This window comes from Python bivittatus, unplaced genomic scaffold (assembly GCF_059951505.1).
Source record: "Python bivittatus isolate LINGU-HERP-01145 unplaced genomic scaffold, Pbiv_v1 ctg000330_np1212, whole genome shotgun sequence".
NCBI lineage: Eukaryota > Metazoa > Chordata > Lepidosauria > Squamata > Pythonidae > Python > Python bivittatus.
This window is the reverse complement of record NW_028277058.1, coordinates 48569003-48588511: the sequence shown is the minus strand read 5'-3', so window position 1 is coordinate 48588511 and position 19509 is coordinate 48569003. Positions and strand designations below refer to the sequence as shown.

General features: G+C 40.4%; 1 protein-coding gene across 3 annotated transcripts in view; it reads right to left on the bottom strand.

Annotated features, from left to right (window-relative positions):
* Positions 1-19509, bottom strand: part of IQSEC3 (IQ motif and Sec7 domain ArfGEF 3) — a 187865-nt gene that overhangs the window by 46264 nt on the left and 122092 nt on the right. For 2 of the 3 annotated variants that reach the window (XM_088141557.1, XM_088141558.1), the window contains one exon: positions 5813-6906. In XM_088141557.1, the coding sequence (XP_087997683.1) occupies positions 5813-6906 (1094 nt within the window). Of the gene's footprint in view, positions 1-5812; positions 6907-19509 lie in introns of those variants that run through there. The other variant, XM_088141560.1, reaches the window with a different exon arrangement.

Here is a 19509-nt window from a genome sequence, read left to right as displayed (position 1 = left end):
TGGATCCTTACAACTCTGCTTAGAATGCAATTCTTGTCTAGGAAGAGGCCATGGAAATTCTGGCCTTTTCCACAGCTGCACAACAGAAGATAGATGAAGGGCATTACCACACATGGATTCCAGTCCACTCGTGGAATGGATTGAACCTCTCAGCAATTACTACATCCTTTCCAGAATGTTTGGGCCCATCTTCCTTTTGCTCCAGTTGGGAGGGTTTTTTGCAAGTAGAGAACTTCTGTTGCCAGCAGGGAGCAGTGTAGACAATGCAACCACTGGAGGGGACAATTGACTTGCCCTGTCTCCCAGATTTTGGCTTCCTGACATAATGGCAGGGCGGCAGGACTGAGTCAAAGAGCTAAAATACAGAATTGTCATGCCTGGAAGTATGCCAGCTTGGTGAGCAGATGAGACTCTTTCAACTGATTCTCTCTTACTTGGGAGAAGGAGAAGAAAAGAATCTCTTTTTCATACATATTTGAGAAGGTAGAGTGAAGCACTCAGTTACTAGTCAATAGCTAGACACTGACATCTCTGCTCATATGGTGAGCATGTGGGGCATGTTCCAACTGGCTATCAGATTTCAGCAAACATTGTAAACTCTTAGAACAGAAGTACCTGTAGCAGACTGAGAACTAATGGGGAGAAAAACCCATTGCAACCCTGCCTCATTTCTGAAATCAGAACATCTGGAAGTGTCATAAGGTTAGAAAGGAAGAGCAAATACTAGTAACTCATTGGGGGGGGGGGAACCTAACAATAGACTCCTCTGCTTTATGAAGTATTTATATGCAGCTCCCCACTCTGAAAGGTAGCATGATAATCAAACCAGAAGTTTCTTATTGAAGAGGTAGAATGGTTTAATTCTTACAGCTTTCTCTTAAATATGGATCAGGAGTCTGGCACCTTTTCAGACAGATACATTTTATGAAAAGGCATACACATTTGTGAGCTACAGCTGATCATTAGATGCAAAGGAATGAGCTATAGGTCACAAAAGCTTATGCTTTTCAGTGAAATGTATGAGTTGGAAAAGGTGCTAACCAACTCCTGATTTTTGGCTAACACAGGTGGTTTTTGACTAACATGATGTACAGGCTGCACCTGGAAAGCTACTTGTGTTCCCCCTCCCAAACATTTTTGTGTAATACCTAGCTTTCTCTTCTGCTGTCATCAATTTCTAATAGTTTGAAATGAAACCTAGTAATTTTAAGGCCAGATAAGCTGGGAGATATAAAAAATTAAAACGGATGGACCATTTTACTTTGGCAGGACTATCGTCTTCTTTGACCATACTTATTTGCCAGTTTGCTTAACCCACACACAATCTATGACAACTTTAATAAGACCCTGTATTGGGTCCTCAGCTAAAAAAAAACATGTTCCAGTGTCTTAAAAACCAAGGCAATTGAGGTTAGTCTGCTTCAGCTGAGATAAATCACTTCTTAGCTCCTTCTTTCCTTAAATAACTCCATATGTACAGGTAGTCCTCATTTAGCAACCACAATTGGGACCAGCAACTCAGTTGTTAAGCAAAGTGGTGGCTAAGTGAAACTGTGACTGTGCTTATGATCTTATTTCAGTTTTCCTTTGCTTTACAGACCTGCAAAGATTGTAAATTGTGAAGATTGGTCATAAAATTACTTTTTCATCACCGTTGTAACTGCAAACAGTCACTAAACAAGGCAGTGACTAAATGAGGACTACCTGTATTTGATTGCTTCTGAACAAGAGGTGAACCAGTAAAAGGTTGCCATTGTTCCAGCTGGAACTATTCTTCCTCACCCAGAACTGCCTGTTTACAACAGTTACTCCAACAAGTACCTTGATGTTGTAATGGTCTATGAAAGTGAAATTCATTTCTGACATATTTGCTTATTTTCTTCTTATCCTGCTTGTTTTAAACAATAAATTACCATAATAAATTACCTTGATGGAAGGACAGAATACAAATATAGCTCTATCTATCTATCTATCTATCTATCTATCTATCTATCTGTCTGTCTGTCTGTCTGTCTGTCTGTCTGTCTCTCTCTCTCTCTCTCTCTCTCTCTCTCTCATATTTCTAACCCACTTGCTCCTAGCCAAACCAGCCCATGGGTGGTGACATAATTGGTGACCATTATGTAGATTTGTGGTTTCAACATGTTTACTCCACAGAATAATAACTATAAAAATTTGATATGTCCTAATTTGTATTTGTGGCTGATTGTAGCTGAAAGCTTCACTTGATTTTCATTAGATGATTGTCACTTGAAGCTGAATTTGTTCATGATGATATTTACTTGGCCAGTCTTAACATGGCCAATGTGCAGTACCTATTGGTAGGCTGCCACCTGGTAATGTTGCCCCAGCATTCCTGTAGCACATGGATGTGGAAGGAATAGCAACTAGAATCAGGATTGCTTCTAGATTTAACTTGGCAACATTTCTTCCTTTTTTCCTGAGAAGCTAAGCAAGTTGGCTGTTCTGCTGTGGAATTTCTTCCCTTCTCCTGGCTTCCCCCTCTGCCTACAGAGATGGCCGCCCACACATTGCCACTATGAGAGCAATGCTGCATAATGAGGATTTCTCTGTTCCAGGGATTCCACTCATTTGCCATGGCATGTGTTGTTGTTCAAGTGCCGACACATAAGTACATTCAATCAATGCACAGAAGGTTGTCACAATTCAGAATATTATCCAGTAATTGCTCATATGGGAGTTACACAACTGAACCCTTAGCAAAGGCCACAGAAAAGACCTGGGAGCAAGCACATTATAATACTATGGGCCAGCCTTCCCCAACCTGGCACTCTCCAGATGTGCAGGGTTACATCGATCATTCCCACCCATAGTGCTTAGGAATTCTAGGAGCTGAATTCCACATATCTGGAGGGCTCTCACTTGGGAAAGTCTACTGTAGGTAAACCATTTGTGTTATTAAATCCTGTCAGGAAGGTTTATATAACCAAACATGTTAACATTTATTAGTGGAAGCAATAAAGTTTGTTGCTCTGTAGGGAGCAGTTCCTATTAACTAAGACCTCATGCACACCGCCTTACGGAGGAAAGGAATAGCATTAGAACCATTTGGCAACCAGAAGTCATTATTTTTTTTATTATTATCACCAAGGGTATTGCACAAGAGGTAATTAATTCCAATGGGGAAGCAGGAGAAAGAGCAGACTGCCATTGTGATAAAAAAATAAGGAATATGTCCATATGGTGAAAAGTAGTGGGACATTACCAGTTCTAAACATTTACTGTAAATTCATTATGTGCCTCAGTATGAATAAGTCATAGGTCAAGTCAGTGGTGACTAAAGTAAATTAAAGGGATTATATATAGGATTTTAAATAGGGACAAATGGTATTATTGCCTTGTTGCTGATTCTAACTGCAACATTCTGGATGGCTTCTTTCTTAATGCTGCCTTTTAAAGGGATATTAAACAAGGAGCAAAGATAAATTTGCACCTAAGCCCATTAAATAAGTAGGTCATTTATTTATTCATCCAGTAATTCATTCAAGTTCTTCAAAGCATCCCTGTAAAGTTACTGGGCATGCAAAATAAAAACTCATTCAGCAAGTATAATACTAGAGGTATTAGCAGACCACCTTGCCTCTGAAGATGTCAGCCACAGTTGCCAGTGAAACATCAAAAAATCTTTTATCTAGATCATGGTCACTAAACCCTGAAGCTCAATACTAGAGGTTGTTTATTCAGTTCAGAACGTAGCCACAATGGCTATACTAGTAAGTATTATCTCTACTAGAAGGACAGGGTAGGCAATCTGGGGTCCTCCAGATATTTTGGACTTCACACATCCCTGATAGAAGGCTGTTTGGCTCTACTTGAATGTATCCATGAAGAAAACTCCAACACCTCTCTGGAGAACTGGATCTCCTGTCAAATTGCTCTAATAAGATTTTTGCCCAAACGCTTCCTTGAAATCTGCCATTCTGTAACTTAAAATCAGTATTCTATGTCCTGCCCTCTGGATGACATTTTTTGTGGGTGACATCCTTTCAGGTGCATGAAGAAAACTATCATTTTTCCCTCTCAGTCTTCTCTACTCTGAGGTAAAGATTCCATCAATTTCCATTAGTATAACTTAGTTTCTAGTCCCCAGATCCCTTGAATTCAGTTTGTTTAAATTCTTTTTAAGGTGTGGTTCTCAGAACTGACCACAGTTATTCTAGGCCGGGTCTACTGAGAGCATAATATAGTAAAACTATGACTTCCCCTACAGACTCATATTCAAGTTGTAATCAACTGCCATTCCAAGATCTTTTGTACAAGCACTATCACCAGCCCAGGGATGCCCCACATTCTACCAGTTCATTTAATTTCTTTCTTAAGTAAAAAAAAACTTGGCATTTGTCTCTTTGTCTCATTCTGTTTTTGTTTTTTAACTTTTTTCTTTAGGCTATTGAAATGGTTTCAGATTTTATCTCTGACTTCTAAGGTATTAGCTATCCGTCCAATTTTGTGTCAACAGTGAATCTGAAAAAAATCCTTCTACCTCTTCATCCATTAATACAAAAGTTAAGGATTATAATAAGGAATAAACCTTATGGCATCCCACCTAATACCCTTTGCCAATTTGATGAAGACTCACCCGTGAGCATTCTTTGAGTGCAATGTTTGAGCCACCTATATATACATTTAGTGTCATAGTCTGGAGGTTGAGTCATGGCAACTGGACTTCTTTTCTTTTTGGTTAGAGATGTTTTGCTACTTGTCCAAGCAGCTTCTTCAGTCTAAAAAAGTTGGTTAGTGGGACCCCATAAAAGTCTTCCAGGGTGGCTGTGTTTCTTACTAGCATGATAGGCTCGTTGAAGGGACAATAGGAGATGTGATTAGTAGGGTCTTTGAGATGTGGATGTTTTACTCCTAATCCCTCACTAAGAAATCACAGTTGCCATGATTCAACCTCCAGACAATTCCACCTGGATGACTGAGAATCTTCATAAACATTTAGTGTCATACCATCTAGTCTGCATTTCAGTAGACTTACTGAATCTTTAGTTTCCACAGTCAAAACACTCTACAAGCATCCTTGCCTGTAGTCACTGAGGGAAAAAAGAACCTAAGAAGGCCCTTGGCAAAAAGACACTGAGGGCTACTGAAGTTCAGAAGTCAGACAAGTAAGCGTCCATAGTGCAAAGGCAGAGCCCACTTCTACAAAGCCAATGTTTCTGTCTCCACTTTTCAGAACTGTCGTGCCTAAATGTCTTTTTCACCCTTCACTAGCACTAGTGTCCACTAAATATTGGCCTTAGCCTAGAACAAAACTCAGCAAAGCCCACCCCACCAAGGGAAAAACAGCTGCTAAAAAGCTTTAGGTCTGAGAGATGAGCCTCTGCCCAGAGTGCTTAAAAATTGAGGAAATTTTTCTTGTTAAGCTCTTTTAAAATATACATGGTCTTACAATATCCCTCAGTATTACAACAAACCTTTTTGGATGACAGTCAGTGATCTGTCTATAGTCCTCTGGATACTAATCATGTGAGTCTAGATCAGTGTTTCTCAACCTTGGGAATTTTAAGATGTGTGGACTTCAACTCCCAGCATTCCCCAGCCAGCACAGCTTAAAGCTCCCAAGGTTAAGAAACACTGCTTTAGATTATTTTGATTCCCACATTTGCAGCCAAACTTCCATGCAGAACCCTTGGTTCTTAGATGGCTGACCTCCCGCTCCCCCCAAACCAGAAAAACAGGCTGCTTGGATAAGCCAAGCCTAACTTCATTGTTTCTGATAGCCTATTGTTGCAATGAATTAAGGAAAGCTACAAGGAATTATAAAGACATGTTCTTATTAGCCACTTACATGTTAAAGAGATTCAGCCCAATGCGATACAGCCGTTTCCTCATGGTGTCTGTAGAAAGCGTAGGGGATTTGCAGATGGCTGGATTCTCACAGTGGTACCGTGGCAGGCTCAGAATCATGGCTTGCAGGGCTTCCTTTGAGGATAACTCTGAAGCAGACTTAGCTGAGGTGGAGGTACTGCTACTGCTCAATTGTTCCAAATTATCTACATTTTCAGCTTCTGATCCCTTGTGCTGCCCAGCCCCGTTGTCAGAGCCAGAGTCGAGTTTTGACATCATCATTTGGTCTTGCTCAGTCTCCCCTTTCCCCAAACCATTGGTGTTGATATTCCCCTCAGCTGCTGGGTGACTATTCTGGAGGGTTCCAGCATCAGGCTGCCCTTCAGAAACAACTTGAGGGTCTTTATTCTCTTTCTCCCCTTCCACTGGGATTTCTTCTAGTTTGGCAACTGGAGAAATCCCAGCCTGGCTACTGTTAGCCAGGCAGTTTGCCATAGACACCGAGGTAGATGAGGAGACAGAGATATTCTTGTTGTCTATCTGGACAGTGACGTCTCTGAAGGCCATCATGAGTGTGCTGCTGCTCTTTGGTAATGTGTCTGGCAGCAGCCCTTCCTCCTTCTCCTGGTCCTTCAGTTCCATGTCCAAGTCTTGGTTTGGTTGCATGGAGCTTGTACTGAAGGTCTCTCTTATCTGATAGGAACTGCCATCTTGCAGGGAACACATCGTTTTCAGGCTCCATGTGCTGAGTGCATCATCAATAGATTTGGCCAAAGACTGGACTTGCTCAGTGAAGGAGTCCTCCAGTTCCGTCAGTGCCCCACTGATAGTTACTGGCAAAGAGGGAGATCTTACCAGGGGGATGCCAACAAAGTTATAGCCTTCCACTAGAGCTTTCTCAGCAGAGAAATTTTCAGAGTTCTGGACTCGGAGTTTCCTCAAGGAAATCCGCCGGGGCATGCGGCTCTCCAGTAGAGAGTTTCGAATCTTCTCAAAGTTTTTGCTGAGCTGGTACTGGCGGAAGGCAGTCTGAATCGTGCAGGCTGCTCTCCGAGAGACCAAGTGGCCCCCATATTTGTGCTCTAGCATTTCGATCTGAAACACACAAACAAGATTTTGAAAATTGATTTCTGAAGAGTGTGGATGACTTTGCTTTACAGATTGACTACTTTCTAATGGTACTCTCCAATAATCAATGCTGCATTTGTGTTTTTGTTCATACACTGCAGTCTCCCAAAAACTATCATCCTCCTATCAAGCAAATTATTTATTTTATTTTTCTTTCGGTGCCCTTTCTAAAACACAGGGCAGGATGGAATCACACGTCTTCTCCAATTTCCCCCATCACATGGAGAAGTGGCTTCTTGAGGATGTTTCAGTCCTTGCACGTACTTACAGAAATAGTAAAATGCCATTCTGTTGAATTGTACATGCATAAATAACATTAGAAAATTCCATGGACAGATGTACACTTGGGTGTCTGTAAGGGGGCCAAGGGAACAAATGATAACAAATGTTAACAGATTTGCTAACATCAGCAAGCAAATGCCATAACTTGTGTCTTGCATCAGACAAAATGTAAGTGTGGTATTTGCATGATGATGTCATGACGCATGTTATCTTTTTGACATCATTTTGGTTTGTCACAGACACCACTGGATATAAATGTGGGGGCCAATATGCTGAATAAGCAAAGAAAAATTGTACATGTAGACATGGTTAATTCATGATGTGCTAACTATGATTGGTTAAATATCCCATCGTTAGCTAGATTTATTTTATTTTATTTTATTTTATTTTATTTTATTCATTCATTCATTTATTCAGTCAGTCAGTCAGTCAGTCAATTATAATATTTATATAGCCACTTGTCTCACAAACATGACTCTGGGCAGTTTACAATAAAAAACAAGCCATAAAATGGACAACATGAAAAGCATTCCACAATTAGAAAAATATCAATATTATTAAAAGACCAGGAGAGAGAGCATATCCGATGTTACAGGCAATGTAGCCATCTCACCAGTTCACCATTTCTTTGAGATCCCCAAGCCTGTTGACACAGCCACATTTTGAGGGATTTCTGGAAAGATGTCAAGGACGGGGCCAATCCCACCTCGGGTGGAATGATGTTCCTCAGGGCGGGTGCCACAGCAGAAAAGGCCTGTCTCCCAGTCCCACCAGATGTAACTCCTTAACAGACAGGACCCACAACATACCTCTTCTGCTGGACCTGATGGGGTGGGCAGATGTAATTGGGAAGAGGCAGTCCCTCAAATAACATGGACCGATGCCATAAAGGGCTTTAAAGGTCAGAACTAGCACCTTGACCTGGACCCAGAAGCAAACTACAACCAGTGCAGCTCACAGAACAGAGGTGTAATGTGTGACATTCTAGGGGCACACATAACTGCCTATGTTACTGTATTTTGCACCAGTTGAAACTTCCGGATAATCTTCAAAGGCAGCCCCATGTATAGCACATTACAGTAGTCCATCCAGGAGGTGACCAGGGCATGAGTGACCATGAGCAGAGCCTCCTGATCTTGTGCTAAGGCATAAATCATGGTTCATAAAGCCACAATGGCTAAGCCCAAACCAAAAAAAATCAAATTATAAGTAGAGCAATGCATAAACCCAACCATAGTCTCCTTTCCCCACAATTACCCAAATCAGGGGAATATATAGCCCAATCCATCCTAGGTGTTTAGATACCATGGAATTCCATCTATATTCTTTAAAAGTATTTATTATTTTAACACATAGTTATAAAATATAATTACATTTAGCATTACCATTAGCATTCCATGTATGCATGTTTACATGCACACACATTCATACACGTTGAAAACTAGGAAATATCTCAGTTTCTATTGTACAATGCTAGATGAAGCAGGTCTGTACTTCCCAAAAACCTTTTTATGTATGTGTGCTTTCAAGTCAGCTTGACTCCTGGCAACTATTTGGACTAGTCCCTGCAGTTTTCAGAAGAGGCTTTGCCATTGCTGAGACAGAGTGACTGGCCCAAATTCACCCAGCTGGCTTTGTGCCTCAGGTGGACCTAGAGCTCATGGTCTCCCAGTTACTAGCCTGGTACCTTAGCCACTAAACCAGGGTTTCTCAACCTTGGCAACTTTCAAATGAGTGGACTTTAACTCCCAGGCAAGGCTGGCTGGGGAATTCTGGGAGTTGAAGTCCACTCATCTGAAAGTTGCCAAGGTTGAGAAACCCTGCACTACACCAAAGTGGCTCTCATACCCTTCAAAAAATACTTAGGTTTATTCAGTGAACAGTTTCTACTTATTATTAGGATTGTAAAGCAGCAACTGAGAATTAGTCTCTAAGATGTTATCATCAGGAACTGAGAATACAGAGGAAAAATATTTTGAGCCTCATCTCTGTAGTCTTAATGTCTAAAAACATTAGTCTAAAGACAATGTGGGCCACCACTGAAAGAGCCATTTGGTTCTTAGGCCTACCAATATCTGAATGATCTAAGATTGGGTTATTTCAAGAACTGCCTGTGTCTGCATATGGTGACTTTTAGAAGTTTTGGGACTACTGTCCTCAGAACAAATAAGAACTGTTTTAGAGGCTGTGCTATCTGGCCCACTGTGAATGAAAATGAGAAAGTCATTTTCATAATAGTGAAACTGAGCATCTGAGTCTCCCCTTAGTCAATGGGAATGATTTCCTGATGATTTTGCTTAAGAATAAGATATCACTGGGCTATCAGATCTGGGTTGCAAACATTTGGGCAACCCCAAAAAGATACAGAAAACCCTAATTCTTGGCTGCCATCTCCTGGATGTGTAGATTCTGCAGCCCAGATCTGGGGGCTCTAGATCAGGGTGCCTCAACCTCAGCAACTTTAAGATGTGTGGACTTCAACTCCCAGAATTCCCCAGCCAGCCATGCTGGCTGGGGAATTCTGGGAGTTGAAGTCCACAGATCTTCAAGTCACCAAGGCTGAGGAACCCTGCCCTAGATACAGCAGGCCAATATTCTTTAAGTGGAAAAGCCTGGGTGAAACTATGTTATTTCCCAATGATGGCATGATTCCAACATGAATTTTGGTTGACCGTATCCTAAATAGCCTTTCATCCCTTATAGGATAAAATTGTTTTTCCTTTTTCTAGACCATCATCAGTGCTGGATAAACTGTCAATCAAAGGAGGGAAAAGTATTTTCCCCCCATTCCAAAACATATGAACCATCAGCTTTATTAAGTGGGATAAACCATGAAGGATAACATTCCAATAGAGCAAGCTTATAAAAGTGCTGTAGGTGGGCTGATAATGTTACTTGCTCAGTGAAAACAACCAGACTAGACTTCTTATATCAGTATTTATTGTACCTACCCCATCTCTTAGAAGGTCTTTGTACAAATAGTCTCCTTCTTCATGCCTTGTTGATAAAAGCTTAACAAGGGAACCATTGCAGGATGCTCTCTACCCTCACCATACATCATTCCAGCTTTGGTGCCCCCAAATGTCCATTAAGTAACAATGGTGACGGCTTCAATGATGTGAAGGATAGATACCAATGGAGAAGAAAGCTGAAAGGATAAGCACTAATTATCCCCATAGAGATTTACAGCTTATGATTATTGAGACTGGAGCAGTTTCTTGTTTCTCCTGATAAAGGACTTTCTCCTTCAAAGTTCTGATGGAAGCTGCTGTTCACCAAATTACAATGTAAAGCAAGAAAACTGAAGAAGGAGGTACAAGCTACAGAGGTCAGCTTTGCATTAATAAGCAGGCGTGGAATTGATCCTCCAGAAATAGGAGCGAGAGCTGTTCTCCACCGATACTAATCACCTCCTTACTGAAATCTTTACTGAGATAAAAAATAAAAATCTCTGTGATCTCTAAGTTTGCTTTCTCAAGAGGGATTCACATGCCTTTCTCCATCCTGACTCAATTACTTGCTTCTGCACACACACACACACACGCACACACACACACACGCACAAGAAAATGATAGATGTGCAAAAATTTTCTGTCTGCAAGAAAAAATAAGCTATATTTTCAAAATAGCCTCTATTCTCACCTCTCCTCAGTATTATTAGTGAAGAGGGCTGAGACCTGCAGTGAACAGGGAAATGATGCCAAATTTGGGAAGCGTTTATGCATGTGGGTGGGGCAAGGATTTTGTCTTGGGATTGTTTAGCAAGTTTAACTGTATTAAATCTATTTTAGGGCATATGCTATAGCTTTGTATATATCCTGCCTCAAAACAGCGAGAAGCTGAACTACTGATTTTGGGTATTTACAGTGAAGAAGGATATCAGGAGCCACAAAAACAGGCTCAGAGCTCTCATACAGCCTAGGACTAGAGATGGCTCATTTTCTCCAGCATTTGAGATAGAAATAATAGTTTGAAGAATGAATTACAACCATTTACAAATGCTGAAATTAATATAGTGCATTTTTCTTCTAGTTATATTGGGAGTTAAAGAGGCCTTATATACAATCTTCCATAGGTCCATGTTACTGATCCTCATGTCCTAAAAATATTTTGAGGAGTAGATCAAATGAGATTCTTCTGAGCTACAGTCTGAACAAATATAGCACACCATGACACAACCAATTTAATTTGACCAGGTATTTATATTTTAGGGCAAAATTGCTACAAATCGTCATCCAAAGCTTTCCACTTGGAGCTTAAAGCAGTTGTTTTGAGTTTGAAACCTGATTTTCCTAAAATAGTGCACAATTTACAATATATTTGTTTGAGTACAGGCCTAATATTACAAGTAGTTAGCTATTTAGGGGCTTTATTCTTATAAAATTGCATAGGCAGATGTTGTCAATAAAGATCAACATGTCACGTTGTTCATAATATTGAGTGGAAATGCCACCTATGTAATTATCTGAGATTTCTAATGAAATGACAGCTTTTCTAGGAGGATATGTGCAGAATCATTCAATCCCTCATATTAGAAGTAGGAAGATATAATTACTAACCTGAAAGAACAGAAAAAGTGCCCTTTAATAAAAAGCAGTGCAAAAATTGTCAGTCAAGTTATCACACCATGGCAGTGCAACTTGATGAATTAGAGTCAATGACTTCTTTTGACATACAGTTTTCCGATAGCATGGCTTAACAGAACATTTGCTATTTTCTGCAGAATCAACAACATCTGTCAGCAGGGAAGAAAGCAACACACATTATTTTGGCCACAACTCATGTTGTTGAGATTATTATGATTTGTTAGATTTATATCCCACTTTATCAAAGTGACCTACTTCAGACTGCTTTCTCCAACTCCTCCGGTGAGGAAAGTTGCTTCCCTAAAGTCATCCAATGAGCTTCTATGGATGTCAGCAGACTTGAACCAGGGTTTCCCCAGTCCTAGTCCAACACCTTAACATTATACTAGGATTGGGGAGATCCAAGTTCAAGTCTACCTTCAGTTTTGTGACAGTCACTCTCTCTCAGCCTAAACTATCTCACAAGGTTGTTGGGGGATAACATTAACAGAGATCCCCATATAAGCTGCCTTTTGCTCTAAGAGGAAAGAATTCTAATAAATTAATTTAAAAGCATACTATTTTCACAATGTGTGTTTCTTTTGATTAGATGAGATCTAAACTGAACCTTAAAGACTCTTCCTGAAATCCTCCATTAGAAGGAATCTTTATTGGCTCATTTGTTCTGGATGAAGGACACTTGGTCTTGGTGGAATGCCAAGGATTATACTCTAAAAAGTAGGCAGGACCAGGAGAAAAAGAGTAGGTAGAATGAAGACAAAAACTATATTTGATTTAATTTAAATCAAATTTAATCAAATATAGCAACACTATGTTCCATATAGTTAATAAACGTCCTCTTCTGGCACATCAAAATTCAGAATAATGGTATGTTTTGGAGGGGCTCTTAAAAGTCATATCCAAGGCTTTGGGAGGGCACAGATCCATGCACACTTGGCTTGGTAAGATGATGTCCTTATTAGATGCTCTTTCATTTTCACAGAAAAGTCACAAAGCTAAAGTCAAAAGCTGGAAAGATTTTGAGTGGCTGAGGTTGTGTGGGGAGATATTGGGAGAAGTCTGGACTCAGTGGAGCAGCTCTTGATAACCACTAGACCAGTGTTTCTCAAGCTTGGCACCCTGAAGATGTGTGGACTTCAACTCCCAGAATTCCCCAGTCAGCATGCACTGCACTAGACAGGCGTAGGGGTGTGAACAACTGTTTTCATGGTTCATGTCCAAGCCAAAACCATGTTTTAGTTGTTTTGATTCATGCACAGATTGAAACTTGGAACAAGTATGGACCAAAGCAGGTGTTCTGGGTGAAAGCAGTTTGGGCAGGGTAGAGAACAAGAAAGAGCCAAGGACAGGAGTGCAGTGGCTGAGAGAAGGGTTGGTGCTGAGAAGATCAGGGGCAGGCTGGCCACTAGTATATACTCTGCTGGGAGCTGCTAAGGGAAAAGAAAGAGGGACAACATGCTCTAGCCTTTCCCTACTCCCCTCATGAATCCCTCTGGATTTGTGTTTTTTCCAACATTTGGAACAACCAAAATATGTTTCTGCCATTATTTCTGCCAAGCCATGTCCAACCCAGAATGTTTAGGCAGGACTTTTGGAACATGATGGTTTGCTCCAGATTTGAAACAGAGCAAGGTTTCCATTTTATGCACAATTCCAGATGGCCACAAACAGCTACAGGAAACCAACAGGGCACCAGGACACCTGCTGCCATCTAGTGGTTGGCTGGATTTTTAAAGCCCACATGCTTTTTTTTTTTTTTTTTTTAACTCAGTGACTTCTACAGACCAATTCCTCCTAGGATTGTACTCTTACTCTCCATTGAAATGTCAATTTTGAAACACCTTCTTGCTTAAAGCCAGGGTTACCATTGATCAAAAGGGGGAAGTTGCCTTAAGTAGCAGATGCCAGATGGCATGGGGTGACAACCTTCTACTTTTACTGTTATGCTCTCTCGGCCTGTCTTACACCTCTTTGCAAGCTCTTTAGATGCACTAGAAAACACTATTTCACTGCAATGCTTCAGTTAAAATCAGCTGCCAGTCCAATCTGATCCAGTAGGTGGAACTGAACTAGCTAGTCATCATGTAACAAGCTGAATCCTGTTCTTCTTAGAATCTATTAGAAGAAAAATCAATAGATGTATATTATCTTGTCTATTTTGCATTATAGGAGAGAAAGGTATTCCTTTTGGGCCACAGGATAGCTCTGAAATTTTGACAATGGTCTGGGCACTCTCACAAAATGGGTTTACCTGTTTATAAAATAGCTCATTGGGTGGTGTGGCCAATCACAAAAAAAATCCATTTACCAGAAAGCAAATTGGTGGAGCTACACCCTGCCATTCCTCTAGCTCCCCAAGATCTTTATTCCCCACCCCTCTAGCTCCTCAAGATGTTCTTTACTAGTGCCCACTCCTAGCCTATCCCTTTTTATAGGCAATTGAGCATATTCCAAATGAAGCCCTGTCCTGCGGCCAACCTATTTATTTATTTAGGCGGATCTCTATGACCAGAGGCATAAAAAAAAAAAAGATGATGCTGTTGCTTTTCAACAGGCCAGTTTCCTCTTTACTTTTTAAAAATTAAAACCATATAAGGAAGGGTCTATGTTACCAACCCAATTTGGAAGAACCCCCCTTTTCCATTTTTGTAAGGAAAGAAACTGGAGTGTCTGACATTTTAATAAAGCAACAGACTAATGAAAGTAATTGCCTACTACTTAAAAACTCCTCTCCCTGGAATTTTCTTCTGAAAATAATGATTAACTCAATATATTTCTGGATCCCAAAACACAAGCTATATGACAACTTGAAACTCTGAAAGAAAATGGAGGCAACGGGGGAATCGCTCTAGTTAAGATGAAAGGCTTTGTCAAGAGGCTGTTATAAAAGATTCAGGCTAATGGAACAAAATAAAAAATAGTAGCCGTCCTGGATCCCTGCAGATAGATTCTAAATATCTTGACTATACAAGCATGCCCATTACCTTTGAAGACAAGAAGAATTATGAGATTCCAGATGGAATGTAGCAGAATTGGTTACACTTTACCATAAGATTAATATCACATTTGAATGAAGGCTTTCTTTCATTTAAACTTACCTGTCCTTTGCATTCATTGCTAGAGGTTATATTTTATGTTTCACTACCACCAGAGCTCTAACTAGATAGACAGGACATCAGATAGAGTCCTCTAACTAAATAATGGAATTCTGTTTCCTAGAGGGCTGGCATTCAGACCAGCAATTCCACTAAGCTTTATTCAGCTTTGCCTCCCTTTTTCTTTATACCCTACCCTGTTTCGGTTACGTTGTCTGTTCTCATTTTACCTTATTTTATATTTTATTGCCACTTTCCTTAAACTTATGGCCTTCCAGATAGATGACTTCAGTTCCTACAATTCTCAGCATGACCTTGTCAGGTAAGGAATTCTGGGAGTTGCTGGGTACCCATCCCAAGGTCAGAAGAGACTCAGAATTTGTGCCAGCTGTAAATTTGAGGGATCTTTAGTCAAAATGTTCTGAATCAGCTTCCTCCTGAGTTAGAACCCTGAGCTCTGTTATCCTGCTGTTTTTACTTATACCCTGCTTTCCCTGTGCTTTTGGACCTAATCTGTATAGCCACTCAAGGGAGCTTCAGATCTCCTTAGTTCTATCACTATTCACTTGCTTGAGGGAAGACAAGTGAACAGTCAAGAAGAACAAAACAAATAAGGCAATGGAGCAGGATCATAGCATGACTGCTTAAGTTTGGGCTTCTGCAGTTGTCAACAATGCCAACCTTGGTACCAACTCTGATTTTATTTTTGGATATATTTGGGCAATATGGCTGACTAGTCAGCTGCCACTTAGGAAAATTGCTCACATCTGTTGCAGCTACCCCAATTGAATGATGAGTTGTTATATTTGACGGCCTCCAGATATTGTGGGTGGAGGGAAGAATAACAATCACAGTGATCCAGTTGGGGGTCAGCACCACTGCAGAGAGTTAAGTGAGGCTTACCCATCTCTCATCTTTTTTTCTACCTGTCCGACCCCTCTCCTTTCAAGTTTGCTAAGAAAGAAGTTACATGTGAGAAGGTTTGGAGTTCCTAGAAAATTTGGTTTTCCTTCGTGCTGAGGCCACTTGAGGATTTTATCTACCTGCCAAAAGCAGGAAGACATGGTTAACGCTCCATTATCCCTCTCCTCCCTGTGTGCATAATACAGCTAATTGGGGGAAGTTAATATAGCCCAAAGGAATCCTGGGCTATGTTGGGCTAAAATTAATCTCCTCTATCCCTTGCTGCTGATGGGCTTATGGTATTTGCACAATGCACCAACGTTGCTCATGACCCAGTTAAGTGTGTGACAGCCACTGAGTGTTTAATCTATCATTGACTGTTTTAATTTACATGGTGAGCCACCTTGAAGATTTTGGGATTGAAAAGCAGAATAAATGTCTCATATATATATATATAAACACACACATACATACATGCACACATACACACACACAACTATAGAAAAGAAACATCTGTCCCAGTTGCTATCAATGAGTTGATGAGGGCAGTCTAAAATGATTTCACAATTATGAATAAGTGAGGGGAATTGTCTTTCATCATCTTACTGAGGCTTCAACACATGCTGTCTGCTAAAACTTTACCATCCCATGTTTCCTTGGATGGAAGCTTGGAATTACCCACTTTGCAAGCCTGTCAACTGATTCAAAGAAGCCAATCAATCATATAAGCTTGAGTTGTTTAACATATTCAGCTGTCAAATAGATTTGCATATGTCTGCATGTGGATAAAAACAATAGTTCTGAAGCAAGTTTGTGCACGTGCAATTTGTCATTTGCTTAGAAGAGGGCACTTTCTTCTATGATGAGAGATGATGGCTTCTCTTTTTTTTTAAATGGTGCTCTAAAATCGGGGCATGCTGGTATTGAGAGGGCAGGATGTGTTGGAGAACCAAAGAATCTCAAGGTTCCCAACCATCCTTCCTGCCTCCAAATTAAGAGAGGACAGGGAGATGCAATCTCCCTAGCTACATTTCAACCTTGCCACGTTGCAGCCACAATGTGGTTTCTTGGAGACCAACTTCAAGGTATGATTGCTTTACCAAGACCTATGTAAAAGGAAATTCTGTTTGAATGGCTGAGTTTACATGTCGCCATAAACAATAATTAATCATATTTTCTTCACTAAGCCACAAGTGGCTGAATTCACAGATTATTATAAGACATAAACCATGATTAGTAGACAGAAATGGCTGGGTTCACATAACATACTAAGTCAAAACCTCAAAACCTACATGACAGCTCAGTATGATACACAAATACAGTACTTTTTTCCAAATAAATATATATAAAAATGGTACTAATCATTTTCAGTGTATGGTTGCCCATCGGAATACAGTTCAATTACTGCTTTAGCTTTCAATTTTTGCTGTTCACTCTAAATTTAATTGCATTGTATTCTCCTGGACTTACAGTGCTTTGGTTTGATTTTACTCTTTTCTAAATTTAATTTCCATGCAACGTATTTCCAACTATACTTTGTATCAATATTTTACCTTTCTCTGGAGGAAGGGGAAATCATTTGAACTTTTACAGATGTCTCTCACTCAGAGAAAAATTAATAACAAGGTAATGTGATAGGGTGATTTTTCTTTGTTCTGCTAGATCGGGGTTCCTCAGCCTAGGCAACTTTAAGACGGGTGGACTTCAATTCCCAGAATTCCCCAGACAGGCTTGCTGGCTGGGGAATTCTGGGAGTTGAAGTCCACCTGTCTTAAAGATGCCAAGGTTGAGGAACCCTGTGCTAGATGGTTCTCTCAAACAGAAACTTTTCCTTCTTAAGGAGTAATTTCATGGCTCTCCAGACTTCGACTTGAGTCCAGTTTGTATCGTACACTAAAGTACTTAAAGTAGAGTGATTGGATTTAGATACAGTCCTAAATCCATAGCCGTGTTCTCCTCTTGACTCTCCCGTTGCCTCCTCTTCTTCTGCAAGGGTGGAGGAGACTCAAACTATCTCATTACCTTTTAGATTTACAGCAGCTTAAGAATGCTAATTTTAAACATGCCTTGTGAATTAGCTTCATGAACTGTGATTTGGGGCTGACTTCTTTCCATTAACCATAGTTGACTGGCTAATTCATACATAACACTATGTCAGAAATGTGGTCTCTTTGAATTTGACTTAGCTGCATGAACCCAGCCATTATGGTTTGTAAACCATGATTTTTGGTGTAGCATTGGTTTAGCATTGGGTGAACTTAACCAACTACAGTATGTATAACAAACCTGGTTAAAACAATGTGTAAACTCAGTTTCAGTCTGAGTTCAGATAACACAGCAAACAATGGTAAGGAACAAACAGAAGAGAATGTTTCTGAGCCCCTCCCTCATCACACCAGAAGATTGCTGGAGGGAGAGACCTGTTAACTTGCTGAGAGCTTTTCTTGAGTGCCACCTCCAAATCAGACCACAGTTTTCTTCTTGCATATTACCAGATTTATTCTTCAAGCAGCTGTTGAGTTGTATTGGTTTTTAAGAAGACAAATTGCAACTTGGAGAGTTAAACAGATGCACGTGAGAACTGCATTACTTTAGTTAGGTATATAAAGGAAACTTGGACAGGTGTTGTTTTTACGCCAGAGTTGTGTCACAGGTTCTGTACCACTACTAAGGACTTTTATTACACCCTAAATTTGCTATTGTACCTTCTGGGTATTTGACTCCAAAAGGAACCTGGACCTAGAAGGACTAAATATATCTAGACTTCTCTAGAACAATTGTTCCCTTCCTTCTAGATGGGTTTAATTTGAACTTCCATAATCTGAGGCCAGGATGCCAGTGGCTATTCTGCCTTTTTTTGAAGGCATTTGCTCCATCAGCGACCAAGCCCTTTCAGAAAGGTTTAGATGGAGTCTGATGAATAATGGCAGGAAAGTGAAATATATTTGGCTTTAGGGTAATTCCTATGGAACTAAACCTGGAAAATAGACATTGCCAACCCGACACATTCCAAGCAGGTGAAACTATAATGCCCAGAATTCCCTGCTAGCATGGACACCCTCAGAGCAGAGGTGGGCTAAGGGCTGCATTTAGCATGGGGGGTTGGATGAGTCTGTTTCTGAAGGGAGTTAGTATCATGGGATTATTTTAGGGCTTGTACTATGGTTTTCTTGTATTTCCCATCTCAAAATGGCAGGAAACTGTTTTCAGCAGATGACGAGAACGAGGCTCCAAGAACTGCAGAAAAGAGATTCTTTTTGGTCTATGGCTTTTCAGTAAGTAAATAAACCAGTAAATGGGATTCAATGGTTGTCTACAGCTCTGGAGCCACCGGTTGCCCACCCATGACCAAAGGATAATCCAAAGTTTATTAGAGAGCCCACCTTAACTGGGTGGCCCCTTGCTCTATATCTTCCATAACTATAGTCCTCTGTGTGATATAACTTTTCTGTGTAAGCCTTATTCAGGTGTTCAGCTCAGATGTTCTACCTGAAGATGAGTGGAACCCTCAGGCCATATCATGCCAGCAACATTACACTTGTACAGACCCACTTGCTGCCATTTGCATATGCAAAATAAATGTCTGAAAAGATGCAGCTGTTACCTGCACACTGATATCAGGAATCAGGACTATCCAGCATGCATGGTGGGACTGAAAGTGCTTCATGCAAACACCATGTGCTAGAAAACAACACATGAGTAAA